General features: G+C 40.1%; 1 protein-coding gene across 4 annotated transcripts in view; it reads left to right on the plus strand.

The window, feature by feature from the left end:
• The window catches only part of MTM1 (myotubularin 1), a 119,991-nt gene that overhangs the window by 37,580 nt on the left and 68,084 nt on the right, over positions 1-14,327 (plus strand). For 2 of the 4 annotated variants that reach the window (XM_023725505.1, XM_023725506.1), the window contains exons 2-5: positions 1,492-1,564; positions 5,961-6,033; positions 7,757-7,851; positions 10,710-10,766. In XM_023725505.1, the coding sequence (XP_023581273.1) occupies positions 1,502-1,564; positions 5,961-6,033; positions 7,757-7,851; positions 10,710-10,766 (288 nt within the window). In that variant the 5' untranslated portion in view covers positions 1,492-1,501. Of the gene's footprint in view, positions 1-1,491; positions 1,565-5,960; positions 6,034-7,756; positions 10,767-14,327 lie in introns of those variants that run through there. The other 2 variants (XM_004390714.1, XM_023725507.1) reach the window with 2 other exon arrangements.

Consider the following 14,327-nt stretch of genomic DNA (forward strand, 5'->3'; position numbering starts at 1 on the left):
ACTTAGCATGTTTTTGAGATTCATCAACATTGTAGCATGCATCTGAATTTCATTCCTTGTTACGTCTGGGTAGTAGTCCATTGTATGTGTATACCACATTTTGTTTCCCCATTTATCTGTTGATGGACACTTGAGATGTTTCCACCTTTTGGCTATTGTGAATAGTGCTGCAGTGAACATTAGCATGAAGGTATCTGTTTGAGTTCCTACTTCAAGTCTTTTGAGCATTTATATCTTTCTTAAGGTGTAGTAAGTAGCACTGCGCAGCTATGGAATCACTAGGTTTTTTGCCAAAGTATGTGAGTACGCTCCATGCTGGATTTTGTTTGTAAAAAGGGTGGTTGCCCTTTTAATGCAGCTTTTGGCGAAAAGATCCCATAAATCTCCACCGTCACCTGTTGAATTGGATGTGGCTTGCTTCCCAGTGACTTCACGTGTCTCTGTATTGTTAACTTTGATAAAGAAAATAACTAAAACATTACATAGTTTTCTGTTGTTGCCGTAATCGTCACAAGTCTAATTAAATCCTTGCGTTGAAACAGTATTGTGTATGTTCTGAACATGATGCTTTCGTTTATCTCCGAATTGCCATGAATATGCATTATTTAAATGAAGCATATGCTTTCCCTTGAAAACACTGATTAAATCAAATCTTACTAATTTGATTTAAATCAAATCCCCGCCACTTTAAACTGCCTTAATTTGGAGAAAACAGAATTCTTAGAAAATAGAATGAGTTAAACTGCCCATCCTTTTATCGTTCTGCTTGGCCGCCTCAGTAAATCATCTTTTAAAATTAAGAAGTGTGGGCATTTAAGGCCTGTTGCACAATTTAAGAATGTCTGGAATATCTGTTATGTCTTCCCCTTTTCTGTTTTCCCTGTATTTACTGTTGTGTAATTTACTTTTTTCTTAATATATTGTAAATACATATAAACTTCTTTCTGTATGCACATGCCTTCCTCATTATATAAACACACCCTCATTTGTTCAATCCCTTATCGTTGGATTCCCCCGCCCCCCGCCCGCCCCGACCCAGTTTTTCAGTATGGTAAACAGTGTTGCGATGGACTTCACTCTGTATAAATCTTTCCCACTTCTCTGATGACTTGTTTGGGATAAACTCCTAGAAGTGGAACTATGGAGTTCCCCGTGCCTTTATCAGAGTTCTTTCACGTAACACCCGGACTCTGGTTAGTCGATTGCATGTCTGATTCCCACTGGTGCCTAGTAGGGAAGCGGGGCCTTAAATGTGAAGTGGTACTGTTTGTTCTCAATGATCCGGTCCACAATGATCATGGGGATGGCACATGACCCGGTAGCGTTTTGTTCTGTTGTGCTCGGGGTCACCATGAGTCGGGGGCCGACTCTAGGGCGGCTAACAACAATACCAATCGTTTTTCTCAGTTGAAATATTTAAATATCAGATGTTGCATATGTTTGAAATTGCATACAAATTCACTTGCTATTGAATGTTGTCTTTCTTATTAGAATTTCCAGTATGGCTTCTGCACCAACTCCTAAATATAATTCCCACTCCTTGGAGAACGAGTCTATTAAGAGGGTAAGTTGAGTTTCCAGATTTCTGTCTATATCTTTCTTTGCATTCTCTTTTCATATTTGAATATTAGGCAGCCGTTTAGGGTTGATTAAATGGTTAGTTTCATTTTTTATTCATGTTATATAAACATGTTAATACATATGGTTTTATTTATTATCCCACCTTGCTCCTGAAAAGATTTTAGAGTTTTACATTTGTAAATTCTTTCACATAACTTGATTTTTGAGAACCTCTAGCTTGTGAACTAACACACACCAGACATTGCAACCACAGGGTGTTTGATCCACTTAAGGTACTAGGCAACCCGCCTCAACGCCTAAAGCTTTCAGAAGAAACTATTGAAAGCCAGGGCCCACGGAGCAGGCTGCTACACATTCTTAAACATTGGGATTATTTTCTAATGATGATTATAAAATATTACATACCCAAAACAAATACAACTTTAACTGGAAATGTTTTCAGAGTATCAAAGAGAAAGTTGTATAATTAGAGGGAGATTTTGGAATGTATATTGAAAGGAAGGAATGAATTTAAAATAAGCTTTATTCTTTGCCCATTAAGGCCCTTGATACATATTACTGGATTATCCACCAGAAGGGTTCACTGACACTCCCAAGCAGTCAGAAGGGAGAAAAATGGTCTTTGAATTTATATTCCTTAATTACTGACGAGGTTGACCTTTTCAAAAAGGTTGTGTGTTGTCCATTTGTATTTCTTTTGTGAAGTGACTGTTCGTGTCCTTTGCTTGTTTGCCTTTTGGAGTGTTTGGAGGGGAATTCTTTTATTGATTTATAAGTGTTCTTTGTATATTATGATAATTAACTCTTTATGACTGTTATAAATCTTATCCCTAGTTTATCGTCCGCCTTTTAATTATATTTCTGGTATTTTGTTCAGATTTTGAAATACAGAGGTTTAAAGTTTTTAATGTAATCATATCAATCAATCTTTTATGGTACTAGAATCAGTGCTAAGCACAAAAGTAATTTCAAGAAAGTAAATATAAGTCCTTATGTAATGCTGCTCTAATAGAAGGTATATCCTGTGTATTTTTTAGATTAAAACATTTATTATGATTGATAATTAGTTACATAGTCGGATAAAATCACTCATCAATCAAATTAAAAATAACAAAGATGGTGATGTCAAGGAGATGATAAAGCCAATGGTCCAGTGACAGAAATCAATCAATCAATAAAATATTAAATATCAATGTAAAACCACAGCCAGAAAAGTTCTACACAGTGGTGCCATCCCCCACTATACCCCCAAACCAAACCCGTTGTCATCGAGTCGATTCCAACTTACGGCGATCCCACAGGACAGAGTAGAACTGTCCCATAGGGCCTCCAGGGAGTGGCTGGTAGATTCGAACTGCTGACATTTTGATAAATACCTGGCACACTCAATACCCGTAGACTCTCTCCAGCCTGGAGCAGACATCACTCTTCAGTGGTTTGGCTCCTTCCCGCTGAGTCTGGACTCCTTTATCTGATCTATAATCTGCAGTTAAGGTGGATGTGTACTCAGTCACAACTAACCAGTGTCACACCCAGTTACCTTTCCCAGATAGTTTTCTAATTAGCACTAACAGATCAAACTATTAAAAAACAGCAGCACAAGGTGGCTTGGTGATAGGACTGCTGCTGCTTTTGTTTTTCTTTCCCTTACGTCATTATTATGATGATTTTATTGTGGTGAAGATATGCACAGCAAAACATACACCAAGTCAACAATTTATACATGTGTAATTCAGTGACATTGATTATATTTTTCAAGTTGTACAGCCATTATTGCTAACCTTTTCCAAATTATCGGGTACAACCATTAACGTAACTCAGTGCCCCCTAAGCAAAAACTCCTCTCTTCCTCCCTTCTGTCCCTGGTAACTACTAATAATTTTTAGTTTCTATGTATTTGCTTGGAGCCCCTGGTAGCTCCATGGGAGAAAGGTGGAGCAGTCTGCTTCCATAAAGATTACAGCCTTGGAAACCCTACGGGGCAGCTCCACTCTGTTCCACAGGGTCACAGGAGTCGGAATCGACTCGACAGCAACGGAATGGGAAACAGTGTTGAAACTGAGGGCCTTTTCATGTGATCATTGTCCATTTGAACATCCTCTTTGGTGAAATGTCTGTTCAAGTCCTTTGCCCATTTTTTGATTGGTTGTTTGTCTTTCTGTTGTTCAGTTGTAGAAGTATTTTATATATTTTGGATATTAGACCCTTAATGGGTATATGGTTCCCCAACATTTTCTCCCAATATGTAGGTTCTCTTTTTCACTTTTTTGATAAAGTCCTTTGATGAACAACAACAAAAAATAATTTTTATGAGGTCATATTTATCTAGTTTGTTTTTTGCTGCTCATGCTTTTGTTTTTAGTAGCACTGTCGTTTTTATTGTTGCAGTCTAAATGAAGTTTACATTTCAAGTTAGTCTCCCATACAAAAATTTATACATACATTGTTATGAGACCCTAATTGCTCACCCCATACTGAGACAGCACACTCCTCCTGTACACCCCTCATTCCCCATGTCAGTTCACCCAGCACCTAACCCTCTCTGCCTTCCCATCTCACCTCCGGACAGAAGCTGCCCGTTTAGTCTCTTGTGTCTACTTGAGCTAAGAGGCACACTCCTCACGAGTATCATAAAGTATATCCTATGTTAATCCTATGTTATCTACGTAGCCTATGTTAATCAAACATTTGCTTCCCTTATTTTGTGGTTGGATTTTGCTTTCTTCTCCTGACCCAGGACTTTGGTATTTAAAAAATGTACTGAATATTAATCTTTGTTCATTATACTTATTCTTAGTGAGTGTTAAAAGATAATATTAATTTCTTTCCAATCTTATTATTTATATAAGATGTGTGGCTTTACTCCTCATTGAGGAAGGCATTTCTGGCTGGGAACAATTCATCTTGTTCTCCTAGTTGAAATGCTTAGCTTACCACCATTAAAATGTTTAAATTTGGCTAGGAATTTTAATTTTGTACTTCAATAAAAAAGAGAAAACTCTTAAAAATCCAGCAAAACATCTTTCTTTGACAGCTTACTGTATTTTTACGCAAATCACCCGCACCTTCTATGTTTGTTTGCCAACCACGCCCTCCCCCCACAAGGTACTTTCATAAATGCGGCTATGCCAATTTTTTTCTTACATGTTCCTGAAAAAAATTAGCATAGCATGCTTATGAAAATACCTTGGGAGGGGAGGGTGCAGTTGGCAAACAAACACAGAAGACGTCCGTCGTTTGCATAAAAATAGGTTATATCTTACCTTAATATATAGTTTGCATTTCTCTTGTTTAATAAGAGAAATGCATAACCCATTTATATTTTGCATAGCCCTTTCAATTTGCATAGCCCTTTATAATTCACAAAAGTGTTCTCATATATTTTACTTCCTTTAATTCTCAAAAAGGCCCTAACTTCACAAATAAAATGATTGCAGTGTGATTTTGGAAAACTGCCAGAAAAAAACAAATGAAAAGTATTGCTGGAAAAAAAACCCTTTACCTAAAAAGATCCTTCTGATGTGCCTCATCTCTCAGAAAGCTGACTATGAAGCCCATTATTGGGTAGTAATCCCAGGGGGCAGCTGATTCACTTGAAAGACGCCTCCCCACTTTACCTCACATCCAAGGCCCAAGCCACATCTATGGCAAAATCGCCTGTGGAGCTTAGTGATTAATGCTTTGCTGTCTGACAAAAAAAGGAGGCATGCCTGGGAATCCCTCTAAAACCAAGAGGCCTACAAAAATAGTAAGGTAACATGATGGTTTGTGTAAATGGTTTCTAAAGGAATTATTGACCACTCAAGAGTTCTGGACAAACCACTCTTTCCTCTTATCTGGTTACCTCCATGAAGAATGATCTTAGTAAAATAAGAAACCCAAGAGTTAATAACAGTTATTTTCTGGCATTGTAAGAAGAGTCTAGTTAGTTATTGTAGTGTTGTTGAGTTAAGGCCCCCATTGAAATGGAGTTTTCGTTTCTGCTCTTAACAAAAGATCACTGGATATTTAATATGAAAAAAAAAAAAAAACTCACCACAGTATCTATGTGTCTATAGAATACATTTAATATTAACTTTTTTTAAATCACTTTTCTGAAAGCTAGTACTTTTAAAGGCTTGAAAGGGTTGCCGAAAAAAATTAATATTGAAAAGCCTGTTAACATTTAAATGCAGATTAGAAGTAAACGCATCTAAAGAGTGTTGGTGCTAAATTTTATTTTTTTAGTTGTTTGAATTCTCTGTGCCAATTTTCTGTAATGGTAAACATATCAATGTTTTTCCTTTACAAACTATGTTTCTAGTTGAGTGTGTTCAGGTTGCTTAAAGACCTGTACAGGTGTGATGTCCTGACTCCTGATGCCGCTCATTCCTTTCCAGACTCCTCGGGATGGAATTAATCGGGAGCTCAGTGAGGCGGTCCCTCGCCTGCCAGGAGAAACGCGAATCACTGGTAAGGCGCCTGGGGAGTCACGATTTGCAGTGTCAGGTGGCTTCAACCTCTGTTACTCTTTACAAGTCAAATTTAGACGACTAGGCTCGCTTTGTTTAGAAGTGTTACTATAGAGAGAACTCTTGGCGGTAGTCTCTTGATCAAAGAGTTCTTTCCAGAGTGTCATGCTCACCGGGATAATGATATTTTTTTCTCTGTACCAAAGACTCAGAGTTTTTTAGGGGAAAAATGCAGATTATCTCTTGAAAGTCTCATTGGAGCTCTAAACTCTCATGGCTTAAGGTTGTAAGAACAAAATGATATTAAGATTTCCAGTCTATGATATATGCTTTAAAATGATAAATGTAAAGACTTAAAGCCTACCTCTTTTCTTCTTTGAAATATATGAGACTTTATCATTTTAAAATATCTTTCATTTGCCAGATAACAGAAGTTAGCAACATTAATAGATGAGACCTTATCAGTTTAAAATATCTTTCATTTGCCAGATAACAGAAGTTAGCAATATTGAGGTAACATTTTGATGTGTTGATTTATTTTGTCATGATAAATTCGTATTAAAAGGAAAGTATCTACTTTGGAAGGGCCAGATCATTCTGGCTTAAGAGTCCAGAAGCATCTGACAGCTTCTGAGCCAAGCGCTGACATTGTGGACGTCCAAATTTTATGTTAGGGTCAACGCCCTCCTCTCAGATCCCCATGTATTTAGACAGGATAAGATTCCTGTTGTTTCAGAGAACTTCTAGGCTTACTGACTAAGATTTGGGTTGTTTAGCTGAAACGACTAAAACATGGTGCTGATTAGATGAAGGTTGTAGATATGGCTGGTGCCTTTGTGAAGTTAGCCAGGCACAGTGAGGAACTCTATCCCTGATCCCCAAACTTGCACACATTTTCCTCATCTTCAAAAGGGAATCAGCGAGATGTGGCCATGCCAGTTTCTGGATAAGAGCAAAGAGCATGTCTTACTTTTGGTGGTCTCCACATATGTTGTTCGGGTGCTGTGTATCAGTGCCAGAACTGTAATCAAGGTAGTAACTCATTGAACTAGAATGAAGTAGCCTTACTGGGTAGCTTTCATTTAGCACCCAAGGAGAAAGGGATTTCAGAATTAAAAAAAAAAAAAATTAAAAGCCATTAGCACATTCAAGAACATCCTTGAAAGATAAGAGAAAGATATATTTCTGTTATAATAAATTAACCTTCGGATTTAATTTCTCCTCATATTTGATTCTACCAACTCTAGAAACAGTTCTACTGCTGACATTCATTTACTAAAAACATCATGATGCTTGTTTGGATAGAGGTTGGCAAACCTCGACATCCAGTCTGATGGCTGGTCCATGAGACTGTCCTGGGTGAATGGCCATCCTCTCTCTGGTTGAAATAGCTAAATAGTTACCTTTACAACCACCTGAGGGGAGCAGCAGCAGTGCCCTCCTTCACTTCTGCTCTCCAGTTGTTGTCACAGCACTGTGGGCAAGCTCAGTGAAGCACTGCTGGTGCTTGGAGGTGACATGTGGCCCCACTAGTTCTCCCACCGTCCCACCTTGACCTAGCATGGTAATGCAGAAACATTGCCGATGCTAGTTTTAAACCTTTGCAGTGATTTTTTTCCATTGTAGTTATTTTTAGCCAAATAGTTTATATTAAATTAGTGCCATTTGTTGTGTATTTTGGTATATATTTCCATTATTTTAGGGTACTTTTTTTATCTTAATAGACAAAGAAGTTATTTACATATGTCCTTTCAATGGCCCCATTAAGGGAAGAGTATACATCACAAATTATCGTCTTTATTTAAGAAGTTTGGAAACGGTAAGTAGACTCTAAGAACGTAAAGATGACCCTAAATCTTAAAGATAATGCTGAACTGTTTCACTGCTACCTTGCAGATTTACTGTGGATCAGATTAACATGGGGAATAGATTTGCTGCTCAACTCTTAATTTTTGGCTTTTGCAAAACTCATTTTACACTAACACCTATATATGTAGAGAGTAGAGTGAATTTTAAAAAGTAAGACATTTTAGTCCCCCAAATAGTGGGGAAGGGTTGGTAATTGTAGCCATTTGCAAGTTTGGAGAAGTCAGATGCAGAACAGTGGTTCTTTACCAAAAACACACGAGAACCACTTATGGAGCTTAACAAATAATACAGATACCCCAGATAACAGGAGTTAGTAATATTGAGGTAGTATTTGATTTATTTTTTTCATGATAAAATTTTCTCATGATAAATTCATATAATCAGAATTTCTAGGGCCCTGCTCCAGGCACGTTTGTATTTTTAAAACTTTACAAAGGAGGATGCTGATGTAAATCCCTGGTTAAGGACCATTTCTCTAGAACTTTCTAAGTGTTCAATTACAAAGCACACGGTAGAAGTTTACAACTGGGATGGTGATGGTGTGGCCTATTGCCACTCTGTATTTTCATTCTGCGGTCATGGAATGTTTGCCACAGCATTTCAGAGAAACCCTACACTTGATGGAACAGTGAGATAAAGAAGAGATGCCCCAGTGAATAGTTGCTGCGGCTGCCACAGAAGGACTATGGTTGCCTTTGCCCAGGTCGGCCTGAAGGGGCAGGTGTATTTTGATGGGATGGACTAAAGGGGAATAGGTCCAGGGTACACAGAAGAGTAGCCCACCAGCACCCTATACACAGGAGACATCGAGACTGTTGGGGGAATCTAGCTTTTACTTTATTGCTTTTACCCCACCAGTTCTTCAGGACAGTTCTAATCTAGCTTAGTTTTCATCTTTTGATCTATTTTTTTCATTATGTTCATTATTGTGCCCAACTTCTGAAAATTGCTGTTTCTTATTCCTATTGCTTTAGCTGTGAGAGCTCCTTTTATAGTTGCCCCACCTTAGGGCAGCACCTATAGCACAGTGTTTATAGGGACTGGTGTGTGGATCAGGCACTGGTGTGTGGATCAGGCCACAGGGTCCTGAGAGGAGGCATTTTATTTATATGAGTCGATTCTGACTTCTGAATAAGACTTGAGTTGTGCAAATGTTCTAGTTTTCCAGAATGTGAAAGGAGATTTGGAAATTAACAGAGCAGTGAGCAGAATGTCAACCCTTGACAGTTAATGGCCAAAAGTCCAGAATTAATCATTTAGGTGGATGATCTTTAACTACTTAGAACAGATATAAACTGTTGGGAGTGTTACTGATGCAGTGTCTTGATTGGATCAAGGCATATGACAGACCCTGATGAAGAAACGTGGGCTCAATGGTGGCAGCGCACTTAGATGGAGTTGTAGATCTTGTATTAAAGCTTTATGCCAACGAGGAAGGGTGGATGCTGATGTCTTGCTGTGTGGGGCCGTCCTCTCCAGCCTTTCTAATGCATGCAGGTGAGCACATAGAAGGCATGTGTGTCCACTATGTGAAAAACAGCAGACTACCAATGTGCTGCATGACAGAACCAGAGTTTGCAATGATCTCAGTTGGCTAGGATGTTGGACCAAAACTAATAATGTGAAATTTAGCATAGATAACATTTACTTATGAAAAATCAACTGTATACATAAAGGATGGAGGAAGTCTGTCTCAACAGGAATCCAGGCTTTGTATGAGCTGGCAGTTGGATACAACTGATTAAAAGCTAATATAACAGTAGGCTGGATTAACACACATATAATGTAATGGCCAGATAAAATGAGACAGTTGTCTCATCTGAAGTGTCGTGTTCAAATCCAGGTACCACATTTTAAGAGGGACATTGAGAAACTAGAGTGAGTTCAGACAAAGGGAACCAGGCTAACAGCTACACTGTGAGCAATGATGGAAACAAATGTTGATCTTCAGTCTGAAGATAAGACTAAAGAGAGACCTTGATAGAGCTTACTCCGAATATTTGAAATGCCTTTCTGTGGAGAGGGATTAGATTCCGCTTGGTTCCCAAGGATCAAATTGGGACAGATCAGTAGAAGTCTGCAGGAGACTTTATGCTGATATTTGCAAGAATCATCAAAACTTAGAATTACAGAAAATGTTACAGTCCCTTTCACCTTTGGGACTCTTGGCTTGTTGTCACTGAAAATGATCCGTGGGACTTATTCAAAATGTGGTGTCATGGCGAGATTGCGTGTAAAGTATCATCACCATTCCATACAACCAACAACAAAAGTCTCTGTAGAAAAGAGCTCGGAAGGAAATAACACTGACGGTTAGTAGTTAGGATATCTGGAGAGCGGGACTCTGCCTGCCTCCTTTCCTTCCTTCCACTCTTCAGTATCTTTCAGAACACCTAGAATGAGCAGTATTGCTTTCATGTTTGGGAGAACACTTAGCAAGCTTTATTTCTTTTGTCTTCATACGGCACCCTGGAGGGTGGGGAGTAGCAGCTGAGTGGGTGAATAAAATACCCTCTTTGACTTTGACTACTAACTTTTGTTTTCTTCCACCAAGTTTTACATAACCATTTTGACCAATTGGCACAACATTTAGTGCAAGTATAAAGCAGAACCCATCATAGAAAGAAAGCCATTTCAGTGGTGACACAGAAGCCTAGACACGTAGCCATCATAGCGTTTCTTCACTTAAAGTCCTGAACAAGAAAATTAATTTGTGGATTCTGCTGCCAAGTGTGAAACCTTTTGTGTGTGTTTGACAAAGAGCTGTCATCTCACTGGCATTTTGAAGCGGACACCTGTTTGTTTCAGGTATGTAAGCACTGCCGTGGGAGTGAGGAATCGAGATGCGTGCTGTGTGGTTCCGGGGTGAGCTGTCCTGTCTCATGGATGTCAAGGGCAAGTTCCCTGGGAAGTAGAAGCCCAGTTGTCATCTCCTTAGGCTGCAGCTGCAGCCTTCTTCTACCTGGTCCCCATTGTGTGGTCATCCCCACTGTGGTCTGCCCTGCAGACTGCCTTCCTAGCGATCTTCCTTAAAGCTAAGCTGACCGGTGTACTTCTCAGCTCTAAGACTGTTGTTGGCTCCCTGTTGCCCACAGAACAAAATCCATTCTTTGTATGGCATCAAATCCCCCACAATCTGGTTCCTGCTGACTTCTCTAGCATCAGCTCACATCACTTCTCCCCAGACATACTGTCCTCAAACTGCGCCAAGCCCCTTCCTTCCCTTTTCCCGGCAACAAGGCCCTTCAGTGCTTCTCTGCCCTCACACGTGCTACTCTCACTGTACCTGAATGCTCTTTCCCTGCCCCTTCCGGAAGCCGCTGGTCATCCTTCAGACCCCACCTCAAAAACCACACCCTCTCTGAAGCCTTCTCCCGCTTCCCTTGAAGGAATTGTTCCCTCTTTGTGTCTCCACAGCCCTGTTTTTTCATGTCTCTGTGTTAAGAGTTAATTGCTACGAAACCTTCCCTGGCCACCCTGTCTGAACTTTTCATGCCCCTTCTTGCTTCCTTCCCCCTGCCCCATGCTTCTTTCTCCTGGGCACTTGTCACTCTCTCCTATTTTATGTATTTCACTGGTTCATCTTATTCACTGTCTCCTCCACTAAAATAAAGACTCCATGAGGACAGGGCTTCTTGTCTGTTTGCTCAAGATGTCCTCTCAGCACTTAGAATGGAGGCTGGCACATTGAAGGTGCTCCATGAGTATGTCTTGAATGGATGAAATCTGTCTTATTTATTTGCTGATAATGTCTATGGCCTTAACTAGATGGTGAGCTCGTTTGGTCCTCTGTGTCTAGCTAGCACAGTGTCTGATAGACAGTAGGTGCTCAGTGAGAATGGATTCAGTGAGTGCAGTTGGGAGGGAATAGGCTCATGGATGGGTAGTGCTCTTCAGAGGGTAGAGGCCTGGCCACTGTGGATTGACCACAGCAGGGACCCTACTCAGTTGTGGCATCTTGAATACTAACCTTGCTACCAGAGTGCAGAAATCCCATAGCCACCTTTTGACCTGGAGGACACTCAGGAATTTGGCTTTGAGTTAGTCCTGTGCTGCATCAGGGGCTACTTTAGCATGTAATACCCTGTAATCTGATAGACTACTGTGGGGAAGACTGCTTCCAGATTCATCTCCAGGAACACTTAGGGCTCAGGCACCACGGTGGATGGGAAAGACAAACTAACCCTTCATTTGTTTATCTGTTCATGGCTTCATTCCAGAAGGATTCACTGAGCACCAGGGTGAGCTGAGCCAGGTGAATGATACCTTCCTGTTCCTGCCCTTGAGGCATGCACAGCCTTGTGGGATATAGAGATGGAGTAATTGTGGTATAACATGACAAAGCGCACAGTGGTGTGCACCCAGTACTGTGAGGTTCCGAGGGAGAGGACAATTAACCCAGCTTGATGAGTCATAGAATGCTTCATAGAGGAGTTGATATTTGCACCGAGTCTTGAAGAATGGTAACAATTTCCTAGACAGAAGGGAGGGAGGAGCATTTCAGGTGGAGAGAATACCATGTATAAGGATATGGAAGAGCATCGTATCTTATGGAAATGACTGGGTGATTTGTTGGGGCTGGAACATAGCTGGTAGAGGGAGGAGTGGAGAATTGGAGATGGTGAGGCTAGAAGAATAGCCAGTGTCGAGATTCTTGTAAGTCCTGGTTAGGCAGTAAGAATGTTACATGGAGAATGACATACTAGCTGTGTATTTTAGGAAGACAAGTCTTGTAGCACTGTGTGTGACGGATTAGGGGAGGGAGAACTGGAGGCAGGAAGACCAACCTTGTAATCGTAGTAAACACAGAAAGAGGGAAGCAGCCTTGAGAGATTTGGGAGGATTCAAGTGGCCATGTGGAGGTAGCAGTTGAAGAAAAGAATGGAGTTGAGAATGATTCCTGTGATTTTTTTGTTGCTCCCGTTCATCAAAATACCAGTTATAGGAGAAGGAATATGTTGGAGATAAGCTCAATGGGGAAATAAGTCTTAATGTATGGGCCTACAACTGTACATACTACATGGAAATGTCTTAGAATCAGTTAAAAACATGACTCTGAAGCTTCCAACATTATTAGCATATCCCAAACCAGTTACCGTTGAGGTGATTCTGACTCATGGCGACCACATGTCTGTCAGACTAGAACTGTGCACCATGGGGGTTTTCAGTGGCTGTTTTTTTGAAGTGGATTGCCAGGCCTTTCTTCTGAGGCACCTCTGAGTGGACTCAAACTTCCAGCCTTCTGTTAGCAGCCAAGCGTGTTAACTGCACCACCCAGGAACTCCCAGTAGTCATTAGGGAGATGCAAATCAAAACTCCATAAGGTATCACTTCACCTTCACTAGGATGGCTATGATTAAAGAAGACAAATAAGATAAAGATGTTGTTAAGGATGTGGAGAAATTGGAACCCTCATTCATTGCTGGTGGGATTGTACAATGGCACAGCCTTTATGGAAAACACTTTGACATTTCCTCAAAAAGGTACACGTAGAATTACCTTATGACCCAGCAATCCCCATCCTAGGTATATACCCAGAAGAATTGAAAACAGGAATACAGACAGATACTTGTACACCAGTGTCCATTGCAGCACTATTCACAATAGCCATACAATGGAAACAACCTAAGTGTCTGTCAGCAGGTGAATTGATACAGAAAATGTGGTATACGCTTACAACAGGATGTTTTTCAGCCATAAAAAGAAAGTTCTGATACATGCTATGACATGGATGAGCCTTTAAAACATGTTGCTGAGTGAAATCAGTCAGACACAAAAGGGCAAATATTGTATGATTCCATTTATATGAAATATCTACAATAGGCAAGTGTATAGAGACCAAAGTTTATTAGTGGTTACCAGAAGTGGAAGAGAAGGGGAAAGAGGGAGTCATTGTTAAGGGGCATGGAGCTTCTGTTAAGGATGATGGAAAAAATTGGAAACAGTGGTGATGGTTGCACGACATAATGACCATAATGTCACTGAATACTAGTTTCAGAACATTTTCTTCACCCCAAAAGGAAACTCCATACCTATTAAGCAGTCACTCCCCAAATCCTTCCAAGCCCTAGACAACCATTAATCTACTTTGTGTCTCTATAGATCTGCCGATTCAGGATATTTCATATAATTGGAATCATGCAATATGTGACCTTTTGTGTCTGACTTCTTTCACTTAGCATGTTTTCAAGGTTTATCCAGGCTGTAGCGTATGTCAGAACTTCATTCCTTTTTATGGTTGAACGCCTCTTTTTAAAATAGAATACAGGAGATGTGTAAGAAGCCAATGGAATAGATGTGTTTAAGCTTTCCAGTTGAGCAAGGATATAACCCTTGTTGTCGTTGTTGTTGTTAGGTGCTGTCGAGTCAATTCCAACTCATAGCGACTCTATGTACAACAGAACGAAACACTGCCTAGTCCTGTGC

Source organism: Trichechus manatus, unplaced genomic scaffold (assembly GCF_000243295.1).
Source record: "Trichechus manatus latirostris isolate Lorelei unplaced genomic scaffold, TriManLat1.0 scaffold00323, whole genome shotgun sequence".
NCBI lineage: Eukaryota > Metazoa > Chordata > Mammalia > Sirenia > Trichechidae > Trichechus > Trichechus manatus.